General features: G+C 41.4%; 1 protein-coding gene across 2 annotated transcripts in view; it reads left to right on the forward strand.

Moving 5' to 3' along the window:
- Positions 1–3,450: 3,450 nt before the first annotated feature.
- Positions 3,451–20,792, forward strand: part of eif2d (eukaryotic translation initiation factor 2D) — a 40,592-nt gene continuing 23,250 nt past the window's right edge. For both annotated transcript variants that reach the window (XM_068057285.1, XM_068057286.1), the window contains exons 1-5: positions 3,451–3,669; positions 6,484–6,674; positions 13,355–13,438; positions 17,158–17,248; positions 18,311–18,418. In XM_068057285.1, the coding sequence (XP_067913386.1) occupies positions 3,614–3,669; positions 6,484–6,674; positions 13,355–13,438; positions 17,158–17,248; positions 18,311–18,418 (530 nt within the window). In that variant the 5' untranslated portion in view covers positions 3,451–3,613. The remainder of the gene's footprint in view (positions 3,670–6,483; positions 6,675–13,354; positions 13,439–17,157; positions 17,249–18,310; positions 18,419–20,792) is intronic.

Here is a 20,792-nt window from a genome sequence, read left to right on the forward strand (position 1 = left end):
ACCGACTTGAGATTTTTAAAAAATGATCAACCATCTGCTGAGTGCTACCGCTCTCTATAACTGTGAGAGAGAGAGAAAGGGGGGGGGCAGAGAGAGGGGGTAGAGGGAGAGGGAGCAAGGGGGGGACAGAGAGAAGGAGGGTCAGAGAGAAAGGGGGACAAAGAGAGGGAAAAGGGGGAGAGAGAGAGAGAAGGGGGGGTCAGAGAGAGAGAGAAGGGGGGTCAGACAGAGAGAAAGGGAAAAGGGGACAGAGAGAGAGGGATCAGAGAGAGATGGGGAAAAGGGGACTGAGAGAGGGAGAGCGATCACTCTCAAGATCACTTCTGACAGAATGCCATCTATCCAGAATGCTCCGTATCACTACAAGTGTGCGAGCAAACATTGACTAGTTGTGCAAGAAGAAAAATACCAGGCATCTCACCAAATCAGTGTCCAACATAGTGACCAGAAAGTAAGTCAATAAATGAGTCTTCTCATTTAAAGTTTCTTAACAAAAATGCAGCTTTGTTGTAAGATGAATTTTAATGCCTTTATCTTTCCAATGTTCTCACCAACATCCCATGTTAGACAAAAATTGTAATGTGGGCCCCCTATGCAAAAAGGTTGGACAACCCTGATGTACATCATTTGGTTCATCCATTGCAAAATCTAATTGTTTCTTTACTGCCCCTGCTCTATGAACAAAGAACAGTACAGTACAGCACAGGAACAGGCCATTCGGCCCTCCAAGCCTGCGCCGATCTTGATGCCTGCCTAAACTAACATTTTCTGCACTTCCGGGGCCCATATCCCTCTATTCCCTTCCTATTCATGTATTTGTCAAGATGTCTCTTAAAAGTCGCTATCGTATCTGCTTCCACGACCTCACCTGGCAGCAAGTACCAGGCACTCACCACCCTCTGTGTAAAAAACTTGCCTCGCACATCCCCTCTAAACTTTGCCCCTCGCACCTTAAACCTATGTCCCCTAGCAACTGACTCTTCCACCCTGGGAAAAAGCTTCTGACTATCCACTCTGTCTATGCCGCTCATAACTTTGTAAACCTCTATCATGTCGCCCCTCCACCTCCGTCGTTCCAGTGAAAACAATACGGGTTTTTCCAACCTCTCCTCATAGCTAATGCCCTCCTGACCAGGCAACATCCTGGTAAACCTCCTCTGTACCCTCTCCAAAGCCTCCATGTCCTTCTGGTACTGTGGCGACCAGAATTGCACGCAATATTCTAAGTGTGGCCTAACTAAAGTTCCGTACAGCTGCAACATGACTTGCCAATTTTTATATTCTATGCCCCGACCGATGAAGGCAAGCATGCCGTATGCCTTCTTGACTACCTTATCCACCTGCGTTGCCACTTTCAGTGACCTGTGGACCTGTACGCCCAGATCTCTCTGCCTGTCAATACTCCTAAGGGTTCTGCCATTTACTGTATACCTCCCACCTGCATTAGACCTTCCAAAATGCATTACCTCACATTTGTCCGGATTAAACTCCATCTGCCATTTCTCCACCCAAGTCTCCAACCGATCTATATCCTGCTGTATCCTCTGACAATCCTCATCACTGTCCGCAACTCCACCAACCTTTGTGTCGTCCTCAAGCTTACTAATCAGACCAGCTACATTTTCCTCCAAATCATTTATATATACTACAAAACAGCAAAGGTCCCAGCACTGATCCCTGCGGAACACCACTAGTCACATTCCTCCATTCAGAAAAACACCCATCCACTGATACCCTCTGTCTTCTATGACAGAGCCAGTTCTGTATCCATCTTGCCAGCTCACCTCTGATCCCGTGTGACTTCACCTTTTGTACCAGTCTGCCATGCGGGACTGAAGTCCATTCCAAGTGTTGATCAAAAGCAAAATACTGCGGATGCGGGAAATCTGAAACAAAAACTGGAAATACTCAGCAGGTCAGACAGCATCTGTGGAAAGAAAAGCAGAGTTAGCGTTTCAGGTCGATGACCTTTCATCAGAACAAGTGTTGATCACCCTCAACATCGATCTTTTCAGTCACTCAGGCTGTTATGTCATAACGCTTAAATCATGAGGACATTAAAAGGAACATTTTCTTCAGAGAACAGTGTTTGGCAATTTTGTTTTGAGTTTACAATACACACACTCACAACATAACATGCTGTCTACATGGCTCTATGCAAGTATTATAATGGAATGTGCCTATGTAAACCATCATGCTGTAATTAACATCCTTCTACCATAGCATTTCAAGTCTTCCACAATCTGTACTGCAGGTAAATGCCCATCCTCCACTTAACTCTTTCTCAAACCATTGTATATTATGAATAGTGAGTTTAAAAGCACGTTAAATAAAAAATTGTTGCATGTTTGTTATTACTCTATATAAATAATATACAAAAATTGTCACTTTAAAAATAGGAATTGAATTATGTCTGCACACCCTTGTCTAACTATCTTGCATCTTGTAACCCTAGTTCTCCTGAAGACAATTCCTGTCTGCAAAACTGCAGGGGATCAACTATTCTTGTAATATAATACTAACAGAGACACGCAAAACTTTTGCAGTCAAATTAGTAGAGACTAGGAGGGTATAGACTGTTCTCATCCTTTTTGTCTATAGAATCAATGCTGATGTAGTCTTTTAATTCACTTGACAGCTTTTCTAAAACTCTGTCATTGAAATCTAGGGAATAGTAATTTTTAGCACAAAGAATAGCTTCCAAATATTAGTTGTGTCAAATAATTGTCTCCACCATTTTTCGCAGACTTAATCAATTCCGTCATCTCATCCACCCCTTCCATCCCATCCTTGCCGTCTCTCTCATGCCATTCCCATTCCTTCAATCCCTCCCATGCCATGTCATCCCCATCCCTCACAGAACAATCACTCCATCCAGAATATCTTTGTTGTTGGGCTCCCCTTACTTTCCCATTTTGTTCTCCACCAAACACCCACCCACCACGGCCACCACCACCAACCATTAGCAGCCACACATGCATCACACATTCCAGTTCTCCATGCACCACCCACCAAATAAACCTACCAACAGACACACCCTTTAAACTGACCAATCAAAACAGTCTGGACAGACAAAACTGACATTTTTAATGGCATTGTGCACAGTAACAGGCAACTATTGGCAAATTTTAGGAATTAATTCAATCATGGAATTTTGCTGATGTTCATAACTCTTGAACTTGACTATTGTGTGCTACTCTCCAAACCTATTCAACTATAATCTTGGAAAGTACAGTTACAACAACTTGAACACCTTTAACGCACTAGAATGCTTATTATCCAAACTGAAGCGACTATTATCAGGATTTACCATTCTCAGTGAAGTAGATTTATATTTGATGCTTACATTAAAAAATGTTAGACAGTAATCTGCATATCTACAATTCATCTTGCTGTAGTGACTCGTGTATTATGTGGGTAGGAACTTCTAGAGCAGTCCAGACTGTAGGCTTGTGTTCCACCCGGAATACTGAAAGAGGGACGCAAGATGGCGGAATGTACAGTTCGGAGAAACGGTGCCTGAACAGACGTTTAACTCCCTTTAATTAAATTAAACAAGAGATTGTAACTCGCCATGCGAGTGAGCCTTTGAGATCGACAGGAAAAGGAAAAAATGTTTGCCAAACCTTTTCGTGTCAAGTCCAACACTGCGATCAAAGGGTCGGACAGGTGAGCTCATTGTGTCCGCTTCTGGTGTGTTCTGCGGGCCCGGGGAGAGGATGAACCGCGTTGGAGGTTAAATATCCATCTAATTAACAAATAATCGGGATCAATAAACTCCAGGACGTCAGAATATCATATTTACGCGTCAGTGTCAGTGACTTGAGCAGATAAACTGCAGTCTCAGGGTTACTATCCGCATTGCGGCTCATTTTCCCCATTGGGAGGCCTGAGATTTTCAGCAGAAAGTTTGTATTTTTGTTTTATGTGCAGCCTCCTTTTTATTTCAGTTAAAATTTTTGTGAGACCTTCCACGAACTCGTGAAGCCAGTCTAGCCTCCCATTCCTCCTTTTCTCTCCACCAAATGCATAAAAGTAATTTTTGTTATATAAGGCAGTTAAATTCCACATTTGACACGGGTGGGTCGGAGAGAAGGAAAATTTGCATTTACATAACGTCGTTCACAACCTCAGGACGTCTCAGAGAACTTTACTGTTATTGTACTGCAGTTTGAAGCGTAATCACTATTCTTTTGGGCCTCCTTATCTCGAGAGACAATGGATACGCGCCTGGAGGTGGTCAGTGGTTTGTGAAGCAGCGCCTGGAGTGGCTATAAAGGCCAATTCTGGAGTAACAGGCTCTTCCACAGGTGCTGCAGAGAAATTTGTTTGTTGGGGCTGTTGCACAGTTGGCTCTCCCCTTGCTATTGCAATTTAGGAAACGGAGAAGTGTGTTTGCTATATCTTGCATGAAAATCTCCCTGGATAGCCTGTTCCCTGTGGTATCTACAATATACCCACCACTGTCACCATATGTATCTAACAGACCAAAGATTGCTCAGTGGTTGATTTGTTTCAGGATTGCCAAGTTCAAAACCAGACTGGAATGGAAGATATATGTGGGAGGAGGGGTAGGGAATTCCTGCAATCTATTTTTACTTGACTTTAGATGGAGACAGGGTCAACGTAAATTAAAAATAGTTTCAGCTTACTATATCTTTAAAGAAATCATGTCGTTCCTGTATCAGGGGAATGGGCAATATATGAAATGGACCACATTTTTCAATGAGAATGGACTGTCCACTTTTGTTGGTACTGTAGTCGAGTCCCAATGAGGTCAAAGATTGCTTGGTGGCTGGGCAGTCAATCTCTTTGAAATGTTATGTAAAGATGCCAGCAGACTGGGGTAGGCAGGTGATGGGATTAAGAGGCAAATTTAGTATTTCTGATGTTCAACCCGTCAAGCAATATACTTGGAAGTTGATGGTTAATTTTGTCACTTTCACACCTTAGGTTCAAAATACTTTTGACCTTAAAGTTATTGCCCTGGATCAATTTTAAATCAGCTCACTTGTTTTACTCCTGTCGAACCAAGGGATCAAAAAGAAAGACTGTTATGTCAAAAAGTCTTAGATTATTGGGCTGTGTATGAAATATGCTCTAAGGAGGATATTTTAACTCATTATGGATTTAACAGATCTTTGTCACTACTTATGCACTCTGCCTATCTGCCATGAATGCAAATTAAAAATTATGGGAGCCTTAGCTTTGAGATCATGACTTGGGTTCTGATGTTCTCAATGTTTCTGATGAAAATTAATTGCATCATAAGACACACAACCAGTGGAAAAGAACAAAGAACAGTACAGCACAGGAACAGGCCATTTGGCCCTCCAAGCCTGCGCCGATCTTGATGCCTGCCTAAACTAAAGCTTTCTGCACTTCCGGGGACCGTATCCCTCTATTCCCATCCCATTCATGTATTTGTCAAGATGCCTCTTAAATGTTGCTATCGTACCTGCTTCCACCACCTCCCCCGGCAGCAAGTTCCAGGCACTCACCACCCTCTGTGTAAAAAACTTGCCTCGCACATCCCCTCTAAACTTTGCCCCTCTGACCTTAAACCTATGTCCCCTAGTAACTGACTCTTCCACCCTGGGAAAAAGCTTCTGACTATCCACTCTGTCCGTGCCGCTCATAACTTTGTAAACCTCTATCATGTCGCCCCTCCATCTCCGTCCTTCCAGTGAAAACAATCCGAGTTTATCCAACCTCTCCTCATAGCTAATGCCCTCCAGACCAGGCAACATCCTGGTAAACCTCTTCTGTACCCTCTCCAAAGCCTCTACGTTCTTCTGGTAGTGTGGCGACCAGAATTGCACGCAATTTTCTAAGTGTGGCCTAACTAAAGTTCTGTACAGCTGCAGCATGACTTGCCAATTTTTATACTCTATGCCCCGACCGATGAAGGCAAGCATGCCGTATGCCTTCTTGACTACCTTATCCACCTGCGTTGCCACTTTCAGTGACCTGTGAACCTGTACGCCCAGATCTCTCTGCCTGTCAATACTCCTAAGGGTTCTGCCATTTACTGTATATTTCCCACCTGCATTAGACCTTCAAAATGCATTACCTCACATTTGTCCGGATTAAACTCCATCTGCCATTTCTCCGCCCAAGTCTCCAACCGATCTATATCCTGCTGTATTCTCTGACAATTCTCATCACTATCCGCAACTCCACCAACCTTTGTGTCGTCTGCAAACTTACTAATCAGACCAGCTACATTTTCCTCCAAATCATTTATATATACTACAAACAGCAAAGGTCCCAGCACTGATCCCTGCGGAACACCACTAGTCACATCCCTCCATTCAGAAAAGCACCATTCCACTGCTACCCTCTGTCTCCTATGACTGAGCCAGTTTTGTATCCATCTTTCCAGTTCGCCTCTGATCCCGTGTGAAAAATAGCCTCCCATTTTGGAGTCTGGTTTATATTAATATTTTAAGCAACCAACCTAAATTACTTTTTATTCCACAGGAGGAAACTCAGGACTGACATACAGTCTGCCTTTCCTTCTTTATCCAATGATCAACTATCGCATCTCATACCAAACAAGGAGGAGCTGAATGTGGTGAAAATGTATTTGCACAAAGGAGAATCAGTGACTGCCTATGTTTTGAATAAGAACCCCATCTTCTTTGAAGTGAACAAGAGACTTTATCCAACAGGTGTGTGATCAAAACTGTTTTTTTGTGTTTTATTTTCTGATGGCAGCAAATTCACAAAAGGAACAAAAATGTTGATTGCAACAAAATGGTGGAATATCCAAAATCCAGCCATTTTGTTTAGCCGCTCAAATGTAACATATTTTGCTCAGGTATAAAAGCCTCAATTTGTTTTTTTTGCTAGTTGAGGGGAGTTCTTGGGTCACTTAGCGTTTCTTATTGAGAGCCAAAGCTGATGCACAAATTGAGAACAACTGCCCAACTCCTTCAACTGCTTTTTTTTGGGACTGTCATAGTAAACTCTGACATTCTTCTGCACAGCTTATTAACCTCTCATTGCATTGAATTTGAGAACATTGAGAGGAAGCAGAGGAGCCAACAATGAATTGGACTTATTGTTGCCAATGGTGCCTTTTATTTTTGGACGACAACCGGCTTATCCGACTCAACTATAATTGGGAGAAATGACCCATCGATTGCCTTCCAGGTTAGGTGATGGTCCTTTCCTGGAGTTAGATATCAGGCTGTTGAGAGTCTCTCAACATTTATTGGGTGCTTTATTTTGCCACTATTTGTAAGAAGCAGCTTATTAATTGTGGCAAATTTCAAAACATTCCTTCCCCCTAGGAATGGTTAAGTTCATTACTCAGTTAAGACCAAGCTAGATAATCTTTTCTCTGGTGAAGAATTATTATCTTTTGATTGATATTTATCGCAGAGGAACATTTCAGTGAAGTGCCTGCCTTGTGTGCTCATTGGTGCTATTGATTAATAGGGTACAGTGTGATTTCATAGAGCATTTTAATAGGATACTTGGTTGCATGTTTGGATATGTATTCCAATGATACTATAATTGGTTAGCCGAGAGTTTCAATGGGGAAGGCAATAGTGTGTGGGGCAATTTATAAAATGTGCAGTAACCATAGTAATAAACAATCACCGGAACAATATTGCGTGCAGTTCTGGTCACCGCATTATAGGAAGGATGTGGAAGCTTTGGAAAGGGTGCAGAGGAGATTTACTAGGATGTTGCCTGGTATGGAAGGAAGGTCTTAAGAGGAAAGGCTGAGGGACTTGGGGTTGTTTTCGTTAGAGAGAAGGAGGAGGAGAGGTGACTTAATAGAGACATACAAGATAATCAGAGGGTTAGATAGGGTGGATAGTGAGAGTCTTTTTCCTCGGATGATGATGGCAAACACGAGGGGACATAGCTTTAAGTTGAGGGGTGAAAGATATAGGACAGATGTCAGAGGTAGTTTCTTTACGCAGAGAGTAGTAGGGGCGTGGAACGCCCTGCCTGCAACAGTAGTAGACTCGCCAACTTTAAGGGCATTTAAGTGGTCATTGGATAGACATATGGATGAAAATGGAATAGTGTAGGTCAGATGATCGGCGCAACATCGAGGGCCGAAGGGCCTGTACTGCGCTGTAATGTTCTAATTCTAATCCACCGGTGGAAAGGAAACAAACAATTTCAATTAAATTTTAGTTATTGAAAATCATGTGCATGCAGTGCACTTCATGTCAAACCCGGGTCTGTCAAATGTAGTTTACACACTTATTTTACTATAATATGACCTCCACGCTCCATCTCCAACGTTGATACTTCCGTTCCATAGCATCACTTACCTGACCCAGTCCCCCTCACTTCCCGATGCCAGGGTGCGTCCCTAACCAGATTCCTGTCATTCCCTGAAGCTGGCCGGTGGCCGTGACTGGATGCTGTCTGTGAAGCAGCCCACAGTCGTGGTTGGATTGTTCCTACCACGCATGACTGGCCAGTCTGCATCCCTCCCCATATATGCCAACCCCACCAGAAAGCACAGAAGAGGACAGAAACATATCTGCTCAGAGAAAGAGAGAAACAAATGAGGAAATAAAATAGACAAAAACATGTCGATATAAGGAGGGAGAAATAGGAGCAGCACATAAACACAAAACCAAAATAGGAGAGGATTGCAAGAAATAGGGAAGGAACACAAAGACAGATGAGTCTTGGTGTCTGTGACATGGCCGACACATCACAAGGATGTTGCCTGGTTTGGAGGGCTTGAGTTATAAAGAGAGATTGGATAGGCTGGGTCTGTTATCCCTGCAGCGAAGGAGGCCGAGAGGGGACATGATAGAGGTATATAAAATTATGAGAGGCATAGATAGGTTAGATAGCCAGAGTCTGTTTCCCATGGTAGGGGTGACTAAAACTAGAGGGCATAGATTTAAGGTGAGAGGGAGGAGGTTTAAAGGGGATCAAAGGGGTAAATGTTTCACACAAAGAATAGTGGGTATCTGGAATGAGCTGCCTGAGGACGTGGTGGAGGCAGGAACAGTAGCGACATTTAAGAGGCATCTGGACAGGTACTTGAATGAGCAAGGCATAGAGGGATATGGAATTAATGCAGGCAGATGGGATTAGTATAAATAGGCATTATGGTCGGCATGGACTCGGTGGGCCGGAGCCTGTTTCTATGCTGTACGACTCTATGACAGAAGGAGGTTATGTTCTTACTACATCCTTTTGCACCCTTACCATCACAAGATTAAATAGAACTATTTTTCTCTGTTACTTTGTTACACAAGCACCCTCATTTCTCTTTCATTATCATGCTTGAGGAAACAAGTGTATGTGACAGTAGAAAGACCATACTTACGGTGCTAACTTATTTATTTATTTAGAAATAAAGCACTGAAACATGCCCTTCGGCCCACCGCGTCTGTGCCGACCATCAACCACCCATTTATACTAATCCTACACTAATCCCATATTCCTACCACATCCCCCCCCTTCCCTATATTCCCCTACCACCTACCTGTACTAGGGGCAATTTATAATGGCCAATTTACCTATCAACCTGCAAGTCTTTGGCGGTGGGAGGAAACCGGAGCACCCGTAGGAAACCCACGCAGACACAGGGAGAACTTGCAAACTCCGCACAGGCAGTACCCAGAATTGAACCCGGGTCACTGGAGCTGTGAGGCTGCGGTGCTAACCACTTGAGTAGATTAGTTTATGGTCCTTTTCTCTGTATACATTGTGTATTATGGACCTGTCTTAGTTACTCCTTGATAGCTTTGCATGGCACGAGAGAAGATTGTCTTGAATCCATTGAGATGTTTCAAGTTAGTTAAAGCTACAGGAGGGTATGTTTGGTTGCAGTTGAAATAGTTGTTCAGGTGCCAATTGCTTTCTGCTACCAAATCCAGATTGTAATGTTAGCTTTTTTGAGCATTGGCACTGCTTCATGCAGTTCCCCATTCTGGTTGTTGGCTTGTACCCTGTAGTTTAGCTGCATAATAACTTTTGGGTCTTAAATTTTGCTTTCTTTTTTAAAGAAAACCAATTACTAACCAGAAATTAGTACAATGAAATTACATAGGACTAAACATAAAAACATAGAAAATAGGAACAGGAGTAGGCTATTCGGCCCTTCGAGCCTGCTCCGCCATTCATTATGATCATGGCTGATCATCCAACTCAGTAGCCTGTTCCCGCTTTCCCCCCATATCCTTTGATCCCTTTAAACCCAAGAGCTATATCTAACTCCTTCTTGAAAACATACAATGTTTTGGCCTCAACTGCTTTCTGTGGTAGCGAATTCCACAGGCTCACCACTCTCTGGGTGAAGTAATTTCTCCTAATCTCAGTCCTGAAAGGTTTACCCTGTATCCTTAGACTATGACCCCTGGTTCTGGACTCCCCCACCATTGGGAACATCCTTCCTGCATCTACCCTGTCAAGTCCTGTTAGAATTTTATCGGTTTCTATGAGATCCCCCCCCACTCTTCTGAACTCCAGCGAATATAATCCTAACCGACTCAATCTCTCCTCATACGCCAGTCCTGCCATCCCAGGAATCAGTCTGGTAAACCTTCACTGCACTCCCTCTATAGCAAGAACATCCTTCCTCAGATAAGGAGATTAAAACTGCACACAATATTCCAGATGTGGCCTCACCAAGGCCCTGTATAATTGCAGCAAGACATCCCTGCTCCTGTACTCGAATCCTCTCGCTATGAAGGCCAATACACCATTTGCCTTTTGTACCGCCTGTTGCACCTGCATGCTTACCTTCAGCGACTTGTGTACGAGAACACCCAGGTCTTGTTGCATATTCCCCTCTCTCAGTTTATAGCCGTTCAGATAATCTGCCTTCCTGTTTTTGCTACCAAAGTGGATAACCTCACATTTATCCACGTTATACTGCATCTGCCATCATTTGCCCACTCACTCAACTTGTCCAAATCACCCTGAAGCCCCTCTGCATCCTCCTCACAACTCGCCCTCCCACCCAGTTTTGTGTCATCTGCAAATTTGGAGATATTACATTTAGTTCCCTCATCTAAATCATTAATATATATTGTGAATAGCTGGGGTCCTAGCACCAATCCCTGTGGTACCCCACTTGTCACTGCCTGCCATTCGGAAAAAGACCGGTTTATTCCTACTCTTTGTTTCCTGTCTGCCAACCAATTTTGTATCCATCACAATACACTACCCCCAATCCCATGCGCTTTGATTTTACCTGCTAATCTCTTCTGTGGGACTTTGTTGAAAGTCTTCTGAAAGTCCAAATAAAGCACATCCACTGGCTGTCCCTCATCAACTCTGCTAGTTACATCCTCGAAGAATTCCAGTAGATTTGTCTGGCACGATTTCCCTTTTGTAAATCCATGTTGACTGTCCAATTCTACCATTGTTCTCCAAGTGCTCTGCTATATAATCTTTGATCATGGACTCTAGAATTTTCCCCACTACCGACGTCAGGCTGACTGGTCTATAATTCCCTGCTTTCTCTCTACCTCCCTTTTTAAATAGTGGAGTTACATTAGCTACCCTCCAATCTGTAGGAACTGTTCCAGAGTCGATAGAATCTTGGAAGATGATCACCAATGCATCCACTATTTCTAGGGCCACTTCCTTAAGTACACTGGGATGTAGATTATCAGGCCCTGGGGATTTATCGGCCTTCAATCCGATCAATTTCCCCAACACCATTTCTCTACTAATACTGATTTCCTTCAGTTCCTCCCTCTCACTAAACCCTGTGTTCCCCAACATTTCTGGTATGATATTTGTGTCCTCCTTTGTGAAGACAGAACCAAAGTATGCATTCCTCTCTTTCTGACTAAGGGACCTATTTGTCTTCACCAATCTTTTTCTCTTCACATACCTGTAGAAACTTTTAAAGTCAGTTTTTATGTTCCCTGCAAGCTTACTCTCGTACTTTATTTTCCCCTTCTTAATCAATCACTTGCTCCTCCTTTGCTGAATTCTAAACTGCTCCCAATCCTCAGGTCTGTTGTTTTTTTTCTGGCAAATTTGTATGCCTCTTCCTTGGACCTAATGCTGTCTCTAATTTCCCTTGTAAGCCATGGTTTGTCTATCTTTCCCGTTTTACTTTTGCATCAGACAGGAATAAACAATTGTTTCACTTCATCCATGCGCTCTTTGAATGAGACTACAGAACACTTTTCTATAACTAATGAACGCTATAGGAAGGAGGGCCAGCAGTGTTCTTCTGAAGGGTCCTCAAGACGTCTGCTTAAGTGACAAGGGTGTACTGGAAAGACATCGGGCATGGGGAATCCTTCACTTCCTTTTGTGGGACTTGATTTGCTTTGTTTGCCATTTGATTAGAGGTTATGGTGTTCGGAAGAACGGTCACTGACCCGAAACGTTAACTCTGCTTCTCTTTCCACAGATGCTGCCAGACCTGCTGAGTGGTTCCAGCATTTCTTGTTTTTATTTCAGATTTCCAGCATCCGCAGTATTTTGCTTTTATATTATGTTGTTCCATCCTCTGCTGAAATGACTCAACAGGAACTTTTCTTTTTAAAATCAGTAAATATATCATAAGCAAAAGATCCATTTTAGCAGCGTGGACATGCTGCAAGGAATCTCTGGGCTGATTCCAGCACGCCCCCTGGATGTACTCCAGGCTCTACGTGGAGTTCCATAAGTTAGGATTTTAGACACACCAATGAAAGAAAAATGAAAAAGAATGATGTAGGATTTCCAGTGGGCTATGTAGTACTCGCCATTCCTTGTAAAGATCCCTGATATTCAGGTTTCACACCCTACTTAAAATTCTTTTTTAGAATTTTCAAGTCAAATTTCAGAACAGATGTTACAACAAAAATGTTCTTATCCCTCGTTTTTACAATTGACTTTTAATTCAAAACTTAACTGATGATTCAATTTTTGTTAGCCTGTAATTTCTACTTTTATTATTTTCATTGCTTAATTTGATTTACTGGTATTTCAGTTATTTAGCACTAGAAAATGATCAGAAGTAGATGATCACAAATACTGTTCCCTGTTTGTGACAGATGAGCAAATGTTGGTCATGTTTGAAATGTGACGTAAAGGCGTCAATATTAAGATCAATTCCAAACATACAGTAGCAGGTGTGTGTAAATTGTTCCCTTTCATGTGATGCATCTTGTGAATACAGGGGGTTGTATTGACTCTGGGGGCTAGTGTAAAACAGACAATATTGGATCAGCTACTGTTATACAGCTTTCCTGATGAAAATTGGGAGGGATGTGTAATGGGCAATTGATCTGATATCACTCATTGTACACCATCGCAAAACTATCTACCACCTCCCTGCGCACCCCCCGCCCCCACAACCCCCATGTCTTTTGTGGTTTAGTAAGTTGACCTGTTGTTTTTTTTTGGACAGTGTATACCCTGTGGTCCCACCCAGATCTGCTGGCTACGTTCACAACATGGCGTCCGGTACTACCGAAACTTGCTGGAGGAGCAGGTGAGGAATCTGAAACCTAGAGGCACAAAAACATGTTGTAAAGAGGCAGATTTAAAATAATTTCAGCCAATGTAATAGTTCACGGTTTGTAGAAGAAAACCGTTTTTTTAACTATAGTTACATGAATGTGAGCAGGTAAGCAAAACTTGAGATGAGAACTCAATAGTAAAAGTAAAGGTGTTTCATAAGCATGTAGTGGAATTCAGGGTAAGATCTTACAAATCACTGCCTTTCCAGAATACATTGGTCTCTTTTGTAAGTTATCTATTTTTTCTCCCATTGATTCTTCTGTGACTTCATTTACTTAATGTTAATCCATGGACCAGTCACCACAAGTCCTTATTGAGTATATTTCTTGATTCTTTTGGAATACCATTTTTGGAAAATAACTCGAGGATGTCAATTTCATGGAACAATCCTTAGTGTTTTGAGGAAGAAAGGACCTTTTTATGTTTTAAGTTTCTCTTAACTTCTATTTACTGGGTTAAATAGCAGGATGCGAACGACACTGGTTGATGTATGTGAAGTTGCCGTGACAGTCCCTACTTGTGTGTTGGTGCAGGGATTACCTGCTTATTTGTCCACATGTTTCAACTGAGGATATATATGAAAAAACCTACTCATTTGGTTGCGTTTTTGTACCTTTGCGGTTGTTAAAGTGGCCTCATATTAATTGTAGTGTTTATTCAAAGCAAAGCCTATTATTGCATTCCATGCACTTAAAAACATTGCCTGAGTTAACTTGGGTTACAATCTTCCAAATTCAGGAGACATTCAGTATCAAAGTCAAGAATGCTTGAGTTGCCAGTGTCTTCTCCCAATAAAACTAGTGATATTGTTGATGAGTTTTCAACTGAAAACCTGGAAAAGAACTGTGGTTCCAGTAAAATGTAAATTCACTGCAGCTTTTGCTTGGCAGCCACCAGTTTTACAATTAAGAGAACTGCGTTCTTGGCTCGCCTTCAGAGTAGTGTTATGTCTGAGAAATGACCCCCCACCCCGCTCCGCTCATCCAGAAAAAGGGAACCACACACAGTGAAGTTCTGGTGTAGCTATGGTTTTTGCGGGCACTCATGTAATTGCCCTTTCGTTATTCGGCATTCACCTGCTGAGAGCCAATTGAAGGGAGAGCAGTCCCCACCTCCAATAATGCTGACCTATAGAAGTCTGGAAAATAGGGTGCCCAGGTGTTCCTTCACAGTGGGATAGCATGTAAACTGGCCTTTTATTCAGTGAGGAGGGTGCTTTTTCTTCCATTACTGCCTTGATTTGGTTTGGGGGAAAAATCTGTTGAAACACGTTGATAGCACCATGCGACAGTAAAGAAGTGCAGATAGGAATAGAATGATAAATAAAGCACCTCAAAAAATGCTTTTGTTTCTGAACACTATGCAATCAACAATACAAAAATAGATTATCTGGTCATTATCATATTGCTGTTTGTGGGAGCTTGCTCTGCGCAGAATGGTTGCCACATTTCCTACATTATCACAGTGACCACACTTCAAAGAACTTCATTGGCTATAAATAGTTTTGGGACGTCCTGAGGTTGTGAAACACGTTATATAAATGCAAGTCTTTTTTCTTTCAAGTCAAAGCTGCAACTAAAAGAAAGCATCTTTATGGATAAAAATTCTTTGTCATTATTATAGTTTTCAAAAAATTTCAAATATCTTCTTTCAAGGAATATTGTACTTGTGTGTCCAATGGTCATTCCAGATCACCAACTGGAGCATTACTCCACAGCAAGGTCTGTCAAGTGCTGACCAGAGACACCATATTACTTTGTCTTAACTGCCCTATTGTGCATCATCTATGATGCAATATAATTACACCTACTTAAAAGAGATGAAATTATGCCATCAAAACCGCTCAAGCTGACTCATGTGAGTTGGGGTTTGTTCAATATTGTTGGTATTTGTAAACTTGAGGTCATCCAAAACTCTGCTGCCCGTTCTGTTCACCTATCACCACTGTGCTCGCTGATCTACATTGGCTGCCGGTGAAGCAACGTGTTGATTTTAAAATTTTCATCCTTGTTTTCCAATCCCTCCATGGCCTCCCCCCTCCCTATCTCTGTAGTCACCTCCAACTAGACAAACCTCCAAGATATCTGAGCTCATCTAATTCTGGGCTCTTGAGCATCTCCAATTTTAATCGCTCCACTGTTGGTGGCCAGGCCTTCAGCTACCAAGGACCTAAGCTCTGGAATTCCCTCCCTAAACCTCTCTGACTCTCTACCTCTCTTTCTTCCTTTTAGACACTCCTGAAAGCATACCTCTTTGACCAAACATTTGACCATGTTCCCGACGTATCACCGTATGTAGTTCAGTATCATATTTTGCTTCATAACGCATATGAAGCACTTTAGGATGATTTATTATGTTAAAGGAACTAAACAAATACACGTTGTTGTTGTGAAGTCTCCAGCAGCAGGACAATCCAGTACAGCTTCTTGTGGGATGGTGCATACTTTGTAATTTTGAACTTTCAAAAAAAATTCAAATGTCAGGGAGAGAATGCAAGACGGTAATTTAATGATATGTCAAGATAATGTTTATAAAGTGAACTTTGCTTTTGAGGTTCATGACATCATCTGAACTGCTCAATTAGATTGTACTGTGGTGGTTCAGTCCTAGAGTAATTTTAGATTTGTATCTTTTTATTTCATGTTTTAGTTACAGACTTGATTTTTAGCCTGGACTTTTGCTGCTATGTTTTAAGCTTTTATTTTTGTATTTTTGCTCCAGTTTTTCAAGATTTTAAAAATTTATGTTTTATGAATTGTTATTTCTCATATAAGGCCATAAATGTTGTGAAACTGTTAGTTGAATGACAAATAAGACTTTACTCAGCTGTTTCAATTTCCAGTATTTGCTCCCAAAGTTATGACTGCTGGGCAGTGTTGTAGCCATAAGAGCACGAAGAAAATGTCAAGGATTTTGGGAACAAAACAGTATACTTGCTCCTGTTCATTTGATCCAGTCTAGCATCTAACTGAACCCGAATTTCCCTAACATATTTGAGTGCACTGCTTTCCCTAATAGATATTTGAATAAAAGATTTTTTTTCTAGGATCTATTTTAAATCTACTGCTCACGAATCATATTTAAGTTTACGACCTCTTGTTCTACTGGTTGGACTGACAGATTAATATTCTGGGTTTATCATGCCTATTTGCCATTTAAAACTTTATATGATATTAGTTAGGTTGCACTTAACTTGCTCACTAGATTGTTAAGATTAAGCTCCTCCAATCTGGCCTCTGAGTTCATCCCCTTTCGTACTGGGGATCATCCTTGTTGCTGCTTGCTTCTCCAATGCAAGAACACCCCTTTTGAAGTGTGTTAACCAGAACTGCTCCGGTGGAAGTCTGACCAGTAAATTTTACAGCCTCAGCATAATCTTGAGAAACTTACACTGCAGTGTGCTGGCTGCGTACTCATTTTAGCTTTAGTCTTGCTTTAGTTAATCTTCATAAAAATAATGCTACATTTTAGTCTTATAATAACCATTTCCTCTACATATCAGTCTGCATGGCTGAATCCTTGGTATTCTTTATTCTGTTGCTCATGTAATTAAAATTTTCTACATTTGATTATAATATGAGTAATGAGTTACAAATTAAATATAACAAAATGGTCTTTAATGAGAATTGGTTACTTGAACATTTGGGTTCACTGTGCATGCAGTAAAACCTGAATTTTTTGCTGTTGCAGATCTTATGTTGCCTGGAGTGGTTGTGCCACCATCTGGTCTTCCTGAGGTACTGCAGGGAGATCTTTGTGCTGTTAACCTTGTTGGAAGCAGGTACTCCTATTACTGTATTTTAAATGTCAGTTTTTTCTCCCTTTTGCAAGGTTCTGTCTTTTGTCATCTTTGTTTCTTTAGCCAGTACATTCGGGCAATTTGTGCTATGCAGCCCACGTAAAATCATAGTGTGACTTATTTCAGCTTATCTTTCACAAACAGGCATGTCTCTGTTCACAGCTATACTGTGCAGCATGCATAGGAACAGAAGTAGGCCATTCAGTCCCACGAACCTGCTTTGCCATTCACTCTGATCATTACCTCAACTCCTTAGTGAGTTTCCTCCCACATGCCAAAGACTTGCGGGTTGATAGGTAAAACTGGCCATTGTAAAAGTTGCCCCTAGTGTAGGTTGGATGGTAGGAGAATTGAGGGAAGGTAAGGATGTGAGAGGGAAAGTGGGATTAATGTAGGATTAGTATAAATGGGTGGTTGATGGTCGGCGCGGACTCGTTGGGCCGAAGGGCCTGTTTCGGTGCTGTATTTCTCTATGTTGGAAGCAGGTACCATAGAGACGTTTAAGAGTCATCTTGACAAATACATGAATCGGAAGGGAATAGAGGGATATGGGCCCCGGAAGTGCAGAAGATGTTAGTTTAGGCAGGCATCAAGATCGGCGCAAGCTTGGAGGGCCGAATGACCTGTTCCTGTGCTGTTTTGTTCTTTGTTTGATTCTATGACTCTATAGAAAGTTAGAAGGTTGGAGCACAGAAGGTGGCCATTTGGACCATGGTTGGCCTTGTATTCTTTGTCTGGTATTCTTGCTGTTCTGTAAAAGGCTGTTAGTTGATGTACGTCTGTGGAGTCACTCGAGATAAATGGATTGAAGGTCACCTCTCTCCAATGTTGTCGTGTTCTAAAACAAAATAAATTGAAACAGTTCAGTCCAGCATCTACAAGGTAGATCTAGCAATAAACTACTATTTTTTAAAACACAGATGCACAAGTTTTTGCCAGTAACGGAGTCTAGGAATCACTTTGTTAGGCTACATAATCCTATCTAAATGTAAAATAAATATGGTGTGTTGATTTATTTTAACCCTTTCGTTCAATATATTGCAGAGCTCCAGTGGCAATAGGCTTAGTCACTATGCCAACAACAGAGATGCTTGCAGCTGGTATGAAGGGAAAGGGTGTCACCACCCTCCATACATATCTGGATCAGTTATGGTAAGAATGGGGAGTACTCAACATTTGTTCATTTTACATGGTTGCAAAAAAATGATTTAAAATACGACTTTGTATTTGAAGCTATTTAACTGCAATTATCTGTTAACATCAGTTATTATATCTTTAGTTCATTTACTGTCCATTGCATTCAGTTGTGTACTGATACGTTGCATTGGTATAGCAACGTGATGTACCACAAGTGGCCGTCACTGCAATACTTTTTAACTCTTGGCTTGTTGAAAGATTAAAATGAAGTTATCAAACCTCTCAGATGTGAGTTTTCACTAACTGTTAAGCACGTAACACACTTGGGATATATTTTTTCTCCTTCACCCAACATAGATTTAAATTTGTTTTAAACATAGAATTATCAGCTGACAATCAGATTGTAGTGTGAGTGACACTGAAATATAAAAGACACAACCATTTCAACAATCTTTCCATTTGTCTGAATCTTAAAAACAGAATAGATTTGCACAATTTGCTGGGCTCAATTTCTTTGCTGGCTGCTATTGAAGTCAAGAAAAAGTAAATGTGGTCATGTAGTTTTAAGTGATTATTGTGTCCACTTATTTGAAGTATATGGTTTTGTTGTCCATATCACTTTTTTATACATGCTATTAGTTACGTACTATAAATATCATCTAAATAATTATCTTTAAGTTTTCAGTCTGGTGAAAAGTATGACCTGATGTTTTTGAGCTGGGTATCCCTCACAGAAGCAGTTTTCAGATTGAGTTATGTTTTGAGGGTTGCATTTTAAAATGTGAATTTGTACAAGCTTAACCAGAAAGGCTCCTGGCCCTAACCCTACTTTCATAATCCTTTTACCACTATTGTACCTATAGAAAGCCTTTTTATTTCCCTTTATAATTTTTTGCTAATTTTCTAATAAAGGAGCTAAGCTTTTCTTTTTAGTTTTCCTATAGTTTTTACATTTGTCCTGACTTGCTCTTACTATCTGCTCTGTAATTTAAAAAAAAATTAATTTGCAAAGGTGGTGAAAATCTGGAACTTGCTCCCCAAATGTTATCGATGCTGAGTCATTTAAAATTTTCAAGAGTGCGATTGATAGGTCAAGAGATATGGAAACAAGGCAGGTAAATGGAGTTGAAGTAATGATCAGAGTGAATGGCAAAGCAGGTTCGTGGGACTGAATGACCGACCTACTTCTGTTCCTATGCATAGCTGTGAACAGAGCCGTGCCTGTTTGTGAAAGGTAAGCTGAAGTAAGTCACAACAGTCAAAGAGGATATAAACAATGGCAAGGTGAAAAAGTGTTGCATAAGCAAGCAGAAGTGAGAAAATGGAAAAGCAAAAACAAATGAGAGAAAGGAAATGAAGGTGAAGATGGTGGGAAATGATGTAAGGGAGTAGGCAGAATTGATTCAGGTACCAGTATTGGGTAGAGATAGAAAAAAGGAAGACTCACATTTATATAGCACTTTTCATGACCAGCCCCCAGATGTCTCAAACAATTATAGCCAATGAAGTACTTTTGAAGTGTCGTCAGTGTTGTAATGCAGGAAACATGGCAACCAGTTTGCGCACAACAAACTCCCACAAACAGCAATGTGTTAATCACCAGGTAATCTGTTTTTGTGACGTTGATTGAGGGGTAAATATTGGCCAGGCTACCGGGGAATAACTCCCTGCTCTTCTTCGAAATAGTACGACGGGATCTTTTACATCCACACGAGCAGGCAGATGAGGCCATGGTTTGACATGTCATCTGAAAAGTGGCTCCACCAGCAGTGCAGCATTCCTCCAGTACTGCACTGGAATGTCAGTTTTGATTTTTGTGATTTTCTTTTAATGGGGAGAGAAACTTGCAGAGTTCTGATGAAAGGTCACAGAGACCTGAAATGTTAACTCTGTTTTTCTCTCCACAGCTGCTGCTTGACCTGCTGAATGTTGCCAGCATTTTCTGTTATTGTTGCAGAGGCTATCTCTGACTCTGCTTGAATGGATTGTTGTGGGAGTTTAGCTGCTTATGTTATAAAATGGTGCATCCTCTAACTTGCCGCGAGTAACACTGGGAGATCCACTGCTGAATTCGGTTTAGAATAGTGTCTGGTATTTGCACTGATACCAAGCTGCACTCTATTTTATTTCTTTCTGATGTGATCAGCAGTTTGTGTTCTTACAGAATTGATCTTAGTCTTTTTCCCCCAACGAACTGTACTGTTTACATTACTGTCCATATCCAGTATAAGCTGCACGTTCACGTTACTTTTAGTGAATTTTTGTTGTCGACTGGCTTGATTGGGTGAGGCAGCGAAAGGAAACCGTGTGCTCCCCTGCCCTGCCCCCCACCCCTGCAGAGGATAGGGAGAGAAAATCTAAGGATTAAACCCATTAATTTCCCCTTGGA

The sequence above is a fragment of the Heterodontus francisci genome, chromosome 25 (assembly GCF_036365525.1).
Source record: "Heterodontus francisci isolate sHetFra1 chromosome 25, sHetFra1.hap1, whole genome shotgun sequence".
Taxonomy (NCBI): domain Eukaryota; kingdom Metazoa; phylum Chordata; class Chondrichthyes; order Heterodontiformes; family Heterodontidae; genus Heterodontus; species Heterodontus francisci.